A 9,606-nucleotide genomic window follows, 5' to 3' on the forward strand; every position below is an offset into this window, starting at 1 on the left:
AGAATCGCAGCACGTCAGACTCTTCATTTTTCCATGCCGTATTTCAACGGCCATAGTGCATCTTAAAGATGAACAAGTTTCCCACTACTTGACAGTTGTAGAGCTCTCTAGACCCTCAAAACTTAGCAACCTTTTAGATAAACCAATGTTTGCATACTCTCTCGAGTCATTAGCCCCACATAAAGACCAATTGCACGCACTACAAGTGCTGAATCTTGGAAGCCCTCTAAAAATCTCAATGTCGAATCTTGTAACCAAACCAACATTTGCGTTCTCTCAGAAGATAATAGCGCTAAACAAAAACCAGTCGAGTACGGAATCAGCGAATGTATGCAAAGCTGCTTAAATATCACGGAGTCAGATTTAAGCAGCTTTAAATTCCCGTCAAATGAGCAAAATCAACCATTTATGTCACAAAGTAACTATTTGATTCATGTGCTCAGAGATTCTTTTAAGTAGAATAGTGTATAAGAAACTGAAACATCCATGTTAACTAGTAACAATCCTTGAAACTGAAATATAAAGCATTCGCATAAGAGTGTAATATAACAAAAATATAACAAAGAAAAACAGATATTGTTGCGAAAAAACACATGACGACATTTCAGTCCGCTAGAGGTCTAATTTTCACATCTCCAGTCATCATCACAGGGTACTAAGATCGCAGGCAGCACTTCTTCAGGCAGAGTGATATAATCTTGAGATGGTTACAATGCAACCAAAACAGCCATCAACGAGGACTGCACAACAAAAAGCAATGATCAGGTCATGTAAACTAGTGCAGCCAGAAAAAAGAAACACAGAAAGAGCAAAAATGCCATGAGGGTGTTAATAGTAGAACCAGCAGTCATAGTTGTCAACATCCAACGCGAGATAAAGTGTCCACCAATCAGAACATAAAATGACATTTGGAAAGAAACTTTCCAGCCCTTTCAGTATAATCTAACTTACCACAAAAAAAAAAATATATTAAACTCTTGCAGGGTAGGTACTAGTCCTATTTCACCAATCCCTGTATCAATTTAACAAAAATAAGTATCCAACATACCTATAGGATCTAGAACGAGATCTAGATGGACTAGGAGAGTTCCTTCGAGGACTCTGGGACCTGCTAGGCACATGGTCAACAACAAGAACTCTGTGGTCATTACCTCCTGGAGTTGAATGTTGGCGGCTTGGCCTGTCATGTTTCTCATTGCAAGGAGAAGCTGATCGTGAAATGGACCCGGATTGCCTTGGGGATCTCTCATGGGGCCTGTAACTTCTCTCTTCTCTAGGAGAAACAGATCTAGAAATTGATCTGGATCCTTGAGGAGAGTAGCGTTCTTCACGTGCACCACGATCCCGGCCCCTTTCAATCATACATCATCACCAAAATCACCCAACTAATAAGTGCTAGTACCAAAAGTGCATAATCCAAAGTGAACTGAGAGAAAATGGCTCAAAGACCAAGCGAAAAGAAGATGCTTCTCAAGCAAGGGAAGACACTTCCAACTCAAAAATTAGAAGTCCACTACATATTACAGCTAATATAAATAGGTTTGCCTAACAGTGCTTCCAGGAAGGAAGAAGGGAATAAAGGATAATAGAAGCTGGTAGCGCCTCGAAATTAATGATTGAAGCATGACCTTTACCTGCATCTTTCCAGAGTTTCTGGAAAAAAACTATGAAACTTTCATCCAAAATACTGTTTTAATGCTCTATAGCAGTGTATACTGATCAGCAACTTCAATGCTCTCCTTGCCCCAACTTCTAGAAACCCAATAATATCTTTTCACGGCCATTCTCACGACACCTCAATCAGTAAAAACTTTGAAAAACCTTTGCTTCTTTGAAGATGGTTCTTTCATTGGCCAACTATAAGCTCTAGATTCTTTCTTTAACTGGATAGTATGCAACAATAGAAAATCAAGCTAAGATTTCAATAAGAGAAAAAATTGAAGCTGTTCTGTAAGTGTAATCATTTTACACACCATTTCACACCAGATGGTTCTCCAGTTTATGGTAAACACCTTAGAAGCCAAGGTCATAAAAAGGACTGAAGGTTAGACTGGAGAGGCGTTGATATGTACGTAAGCAAGTACACTCTTTGATTTTGTGATCCCTTTTCTCTTTTGTCTTTATTAGTCCAGAATACTTTAAGTCTCTTTCTCATATTAGGATCTGCATTCATAAGGCCACCAGAGATGTCATTCAAGTCTTGTGGAAGAATGCAAGAAATGCACAAGATAAACAATGTGAGCCATCCAAAAAGTCAAGCAACCAAAAGTCAAAAGTGTAAATATAAAAGCATGTCAGAAGGCAAAACAAAGACGTCTAAAACAAGAAAAAGAACATAAAACCAGAAGCCAGAACAGGACTATTTGTATAATTTTGAATTCATTGCATCAGCAATTCAACCATGCCAACAGCCCCTCATCAATATCAAGAAAATGCAGGAAATTGCTTGACAGGCTAAACATTAAACATGCAACATTTAAGTCAATAACAACTAGTCTTAATAACTTGAGAAACATTTATTTGGTTAGTAGAAAAAGTGATTGAAAACCACTTCCAATATAGATCCGGTAAAGAGGTCAAGGAAACTGCTAACAAAGACCACCTCAAATTCCAGTTTCATTATGTAGAGAACAATGACAGATACAAAAATAACCAAATTTTTGACAGGCCAAAATATGGACACAACATAAAGAATCCAATACTTGCAAATAATTCAAAACCACACCTCAAGTCAGGTCTTGTTGGAGAAGGAGAGCGTGAGTAAGCTGCAAAGCCAAACATTTAACAGTTAATAGGAAACTGCAAAGTACTTTACAATATCAAATAAAATATATGTACACGCATAGACACACAGAGAAATAGATAGGTACTAGCACTGCATGCACATCTATACCATAAGTAATACATAGATAGATGTCACTGTTAGCATTCTAATACAGAAGAAGAAAAAAAGAGGGGAAAAAAAGCTTAAGAGGAAATTAGTGAAAAGGAGTGAAGTTCAAACTGACAGCGATATTGGCGCCTTGGGGACCTTGATGGACTCCGCTTCCTGTAGCTTCCTCGATTACTAGACAAAGTTAAGAGAAAGACACAATGAGTAAAGACAATACAAGGAAAAAGGAATCTGCAATTGTTCAGGCAAGTCACTAACACAGGAAAAGGTGGAAACTGAATGAATGACACACCTCAGACGTGAAACTTTGCGCATTTCCTGAGGAGTTTTCCTATTTTCCTCAGCAAAAACAATTCTTATCTCCCGTCCTCCAATAACTGAACGATTCAAATGCGCCTTTGCCTCAGCTGCATCTTCAGGATTGCGAAACTTCACGAATCCAAAGCCACGAGGTTCCCTTACATTTTTTTGGCAGGAAATAATCTTAGATACATTGTTAATCAGCATAAAATACGAAAACATAGAGCAGCAGTAAGAGGTAAACACATGTCAAAAGGAGAGATCAAAATCTCCACATTGACAATATGAAACACACCCAGTGTAATAATTCTTTGGAAGATAAACATCCTTTATTGGACCAAATCTTTCAAATGGAATCCTAAGATCTTCGGGCCTGCAAAGGACAAGAATTACATCATCTTCCACACATAAGCAGGCAGAGAGTTGGGAGAAAATTTGAAGATAAAGGGGTGGATAAACTGAAACCAAAAGCATGTGTTGGTAAGCATGACTGCCTATACATTTTACCTTGCAAAGCTTACACATATTCAACTATACAAAAAGTGATGGATGTGCCTCTGTTAGTTTAATTATTCAAAAAGTAATCCAGAACAACTTTATAATCATTTTCAATTCTAAACAGGAAAACCAAAGATTTCTTAAAAAGACAGCTTCATTCACCAGTTTTTCAAATTTCCACATGCTTAATTAGGCTTGAATATGGTAGCGTCACTGTCTAAAAATCAAACTCATCTTCCATTGTGATAAATTTCTAGTTGAGCATCAAATTCTATCAAAGAGCTGAACTTCACATTTAAACTAAAAACGACAAATAAGTAACTAGGCTAGGGAAAACAAGTTCAAGGTTACAACCACTGCTTTTGACAAGAGTAACAAAACTGATTTATTTTACCAGCTAAACAGAAATATGCTTTACACATACATTTATTGTTCAAAGTAACAAAAAACCCCAAGTAACTCAATCATTTTATAAGCATAGCTAGAACCCAATCGCAACATCACCTAAAAACCATCCACATATCTATAAACAAAGCAAGATGTTTTTTTATAGCCAACTGCATAAAAACATGATTTTTCAGAGGCGAAACAATGATGCTATACATCCCCCAACCAACAAAAAATTTAAACTGCCATAAAAAGTTTCTACCAAACAATTAGAAACAAATACGAAAATTCAACCTTGCGCTAAGAGAGATGTTACGAACGAGAAGCCCAGAGGGGGCAGGAGAGCTACGGCGTTCCCGGCGCCGGTCCCGAGGGTCGTCATAGCGCTTGCGCCTTGCAGGGCTGTAGCTTCGGCTCCGGCTTCGACTTCTGTACCTTCCCATGTTTTAAATTTTCGTTCTTTCTTTGGAGAATTTTGAATTTTGAGAGGAAATTTTGCAGAACCCTAGTCCTAAGATTTGAAGAGCGATAGAGGTTGCAATGAGCCCTAGTTCTACTTTTGGTGCGTTTGATTAATACCGATGCCTCGACGTTTTGGAGGGAGACTTTTAATGTGCCAAAGCTATGGATGATACAGTGACTTTACCAATTTACCCCTCACGAATATTTATAGCAATTGCTAGAAACTTTATTGAATTACAACAATATATTGTACTAATTGTGAAAAGTTAGAACAGGAAATAAATTCTTTAGGTTACGATGAGAAGACAAAATTTAACATTTACTGCAACACAAGTCTTAACTACAATTTAAATGCATCTACTCAAAAAAAAAAAGGAAAAATCGTTCAAAACGTCCCTCACATTTCACAAGATGACTTTTTTCGTCCCTCACTTTTAAAAGTGTAATTTTACGTTCCTTACAAATTCAAATTGACCAAATTTGGTCCCTACCTAGGTTTCTGACTAGTTTTTTGCCGGAATCCACCACGTGACTTGCATGTGATCATTTTTTAAGGGTAAAATTGTCAAATCAAATTTTTACATAATCTGATCCATAGTCCGTCACATTTCACAAAATGAATTTTTTGGTCCCTAACATTTTACAAAATGAATTGTTTCGTTCCTCACATTTTAAAAAATAAATTTTTCCATCCCTTATATTTTTCAAGATGAATTTTTTCATCCCTCATTCATTAATCATGTGTATGAATAGCTTTTTTTCTATAAACCCACGTATATATATATTTGATTTTATCCGAACACTACAAATAACAATGTATTTGATTTTTCTACCATCAAATGTTGTTTTTTTTTTCTTTTTTTGGTTAAAACTCCAAGTCTTGAAAGTTTGGATTTTATTTTATGCTTTAAAGACTTTATTATGTACTCTTAATTTTGTCCTTAAAAAACTCTCAGACAACAAGAATGAATGAGTTAGATGAAAAAGTATGTTGAAGCATATGCTTAACAGGTTAGGGATTTTTTCAAGTTCATTCTAGGTTAATGGATTAATCCCGTAGTATAGAATTTAGGGATAATTTCAGAAACCTCCCCTGAGGTTTTTGACATTTACACTCACCTCCCCTGTGGTTTGAACAATTACACTAACCTCCCCTGAGGTTACTAACCTTTACAAATTCAGTCCAAATGATTAAAATATTGTTTTAGAGAGTGAAATTAGAATTTTGTACCTGATTTGCCCTTTGTGCTACATGTCCAATGAATGACAAAGTATTACAAATTAATTAATAATTAATAAATTTTAAGGAGCGTAGTTTATAGGCAAATACGTATTACTTATTTAAAGTACCAGCTCTTTACAAGTATTTTACTTTCAAACATTTACTTTATTACAAATATTTATTCTCAAATACAGATTTGTATTTACTCTCAAATATTTAATTTTTGTTAAATAAAAAACCTACCATTTTTTCTTTCGTAGAAATATTAATATAACACTTTTTCAATTTTAGTTATAAATATTTATGTATTTAGCATAAATTAAATGATTCAGGATAAAATACTCATAAAGAGCTAATACTTTACTCATGTAATGGATGAAAATCATAAAAAATTAATACTTTATGGGCCATTTCTTTTTTAAAAAAATATTTAATTTATATTAAATAGATAACCTACTGATTTTCTTTTTGCGAGAATATTACTGTAACACTTTTTAATTTTTAATCACAAACGTTAATATATTTATCATAAATTAAATATTTGAAAATAAAATATCTGTAAAGGACGGGTACTTTAAATAGGTTATGTGTATTTGTCTATAAACTACACTCCTTACTCATGTAATGCACGAGTATTTACTTCTTTACTTACATATGAGAATTAACAACGCACGAGTAATTTGCTGAGAGCTAGGATTTCATGTAAAGCAGTGTCGAGGATTGCAACTTCATCGAATAAAATAATATCATCAATTTTCACAGATTCAGAAGAGGTTACAGCATAAACCACGTAACAACAAGGCTCGAAAACAAAAAATCATGCAGGGTACACAGACTGTCAATAATATATATACACACACATATACATATAAAACACAGTACTATAAAAGAAACGACAATTCATTAATCCGTGGTATCTCACAAAAATATTTGCATTACATTAATTTCTCTTCCTGAAGAAACCCCAACTTGGCTTTTAAATTCTTGAAGTAAAGATGCATGAGCAATCTATTATACATGGACAACAGATGATGGATGAGTCCTAGCGGTGTTTGAAGAGCCACCATGATTTTTGTTTCTTCGATGGATGCTTCTTGCTGTTAGCAGCAGTCTTGTTTGAGTGCATGTAGTTGCAAGCTTTGTAAGCACCAATGCAGAGAATTCCTCCGGAAGCGTACAGGGCGATTCGGCCACCGACATTCAGGGCGCGAGAAACCATTCCTTCAACCGCTACAGCAGCCATCAGAAGTCAGAACAGACTGAGACTTGCTCGTCAAAGAAAACAATTAGTGGGAGCAAAAGATGTGGTGGTATTAATTAGTAGAGGCAAAGGTTACGTTTAGACTTATATATAATTGGAGATTCCAAGAGCTGCTCCTGTTTGGATTTGAGTGAAATCCGAACCATTTCCTTCTCCTACTCCTACTCCTACTCCTACTACATTTAGGACTTAGGGACAAGAGTTGTTGTCCCAACAAAAAAATTGAGAGCTTCTCTTTTCATTAAACAAACAAAAAAAAAATAGTTTTATACATCCAAATGCTATGACGAATGAGTTTGGTTTAATCATTAACTAGTTTAAAGCTGTGTTAAATTAAATGAACTTTTACCGAGCCTAGTTAAATTCAACTTTCAAGCTCAAATGATCTAATTTATCAAAATTTGAATTTCAATATCTACGCTAATTGTGTCCATCTTCAAAATTTGCTAAATTAGTTAGAGAAGTTAAGGAATATACTTTCTTGTTTTGACTTTGATTTGATTAATGTAGGAATAACTTTGTATAATAAAAAGTTAATCCTTAATGTAGAGGCTTTGTAAGTACATATCTAATAACTTATGCTCTCTCCCTTATCCTTTACTAATTAGTAAAGCATTAATTTTCATATAGTACGTACTTATTGTATACTTATTTCGTTTTACATTGTGGATTTTGTTGAACAACAAATACTAATATTTTTCTTTATAAGTTTGAAACTAACTATTCCCCTTAATATATGTAACATGCATCCATGCCTTCTTTTCATTTGTACTTAAAGCACTTTCCAATATATGTGTTGTGAATTATAAATGTATTTAACAAAATTATTTGTTAATAAAGCTTTTTTTTTATTTAACTATCGTGATAGTTGTGGAAAATTTTATATAATTAGTGGGTAATCTCAAAAGATAAACTATGTATTGCTTGTAAGTAAGTTTTTCTAGAATATATTGGGACCAATTTATCCTAATAATTAAGTTTGATTAAAATCTTTAATAAGTAACACTACTGTGTGTTTACACTAGATAAGATAATGATCCTTTCTCCCTATATAGTAGTATATAATAAAGATTTTTGTACATGTAAAATGCATCTACACGTTTTAATATAGAATGAATAAGATGTTAGATCAATAGCATGAAAAAAGTAGTAATCTATATTAACAATCAATGGCTGCAAATTGCCATTAAAAATAGCATCGTTTTTTTTTTTTTTTGGGTTGGTTGCGGGGGAGAGGGATCCTTTACTGTTTAGAAACACCGTATTTGGAGATAATGGGCTCTAAACCACCAACACTCGGCTTCACACGATGCATTTTGACAGAGACCAAATAACAAATATCCAAACTTTTGATGGTAACCACTGACAAGGGACAAAAGGATACAGGAGAACTACCAGTCAGACATGGAGAGTGGGAGAAGAAAGAAGAGAAAAGAAGAGAAAAAGGGGAGGGAGGTCGATCGTGTGGTGTATCTTCGTCATAGTTGCTTCATCGTCAAGCGGTTTCGCTTCACTGTTTACGTAACTTGGGTTGGGACCCGTTCAGCAAGTAAGTGTTTGAAAGCTCATACTACTATTTAACCTGACAAATATTAGCAATCAATCAATCATTAATAAGTGTTTGAAATTTGTAATGTTTTTTTAGCAGGAGATGAGTGAGATTTTCTTGAAGTAAAGAAAAAGAACCGGAAGAGAATGCTTGTGTAACTTGGAGTTTGAGCAGTACGAGAATTAGACTGGTATTTTGCACGACGTTGTTGGACACCCTCAAAACAAGTAGTAACAGGAAAGAATGCTTAAAATACAGCAAAGAAAAGAAAAAGGAGGCAAAGAAACTGCAGTAACTTCGTGTGTATTGGTGTCGCTTAACTATCATGCTGACATCCATGAGGGCTACAAGGTGCCACTAAAAATTTTTCGATCACATTTTTTCGTCTTCCCACTTCGACAACGAATGACAAATACTTGGGTAGACTCGATCTACCCAAGTTTTTGCTGTCATATTTTCCCTTAAAAGCTGTTATGTCATTCTCAATGTCTCGAGGTGATTTGACATTTTCCAAACATTTTTCCCAGGCTCCGTACGTGATGCCATGCACCACCACTCCTCAATTAATCAAACCCAACAAAAATTTTATTTATTTCGAGTACCTTAACAAATTACAGAGAAATGGGGCTTCAGCATACTTTCGAGCACTAATTCAACACTTGCGTGTTTGAAAGAACAATTTAGCCTGGATAAATTCTGAACCTAAGAAAATACTATTAATAAAATTTCTTGCAGAAAACAAAAAAAATAGCAATTTTTGCCATATATAGCCCATATAATCTGTCCTTTGGTGAATCTAATCTAATATAGACCAAAAGGTGCCAAGACGAATGCTGATGCCTACGATTTATTGTTATATGAAATATTGAACTAGGAGTGGAAATGAATCGAATTCAATCAAGTAACTTATGAATTTGCTCGGTTAAACTTAAAATTGTGTTGACCGAGTTTGAACTCAAGGTCAACACAAGTTTGAGCTCGATAAGGTCGAGCCTGATATGTAAAGTTTGAAAGGTGATTGAGTTTAATTGAAT

The 9,606-nt window shown here is 34.8% G+C and overlaps 1 protein-coding gene across 1 annotated transcript; it reads right to left on the reverse strand.

Annotated features, from left to right (window-relative positions):
* Nucleotides 1-446: 446 nt before the first annotated feature.
* LOC113765792 (serine/arginine-rich SC35-like splicing factor SCL28) lies at nucleotides 447-4,642 on the reverse strand. Its single transcript, XM_027310045.1, has 7 exons — nucleotides 4,373-4,642; nucleotides 3,489-3,566; nucleotides 3,186-3,350; nucleotides 3,009-3,067; nucleotides 2,726-2,765; nucleotides 1,049-1,351; nucleotides 447-740 (listed from the first exon to the last, which is right to left on the reverse strand). The coding sequence occupies exons 1-7, from the start codon at nucleotides 4,519-4,521 to the stop codon at nucleotides 731-733; spliced, it is 804 nt and encodes a 267-aa protein (XP_027165846.1). The 5' UTR covers nucleotides 4,522-4,642; the 3' UTR covers nucleotides 447-730.
* Nucleotides 4,643-9,606: the final 4,964 nt, after the last annotated feature.

The sequence above is a fragment of the Coffea eugenioides genome, chromosome 3, assembly GCF_003713205.1.
Source record: "Coffea eugenioides isolate CCC68of chromosome 3, Ceug_1.0, whole genome shotgun sequence".
NCBI classification, from domain to species: domain Eukaryota; kingdom Viridiplantae; phylum Streptophyta; class Magnoliopsida; order Gentianales; family Rubiaceae; genus Coffea; species Coffea eugenioides.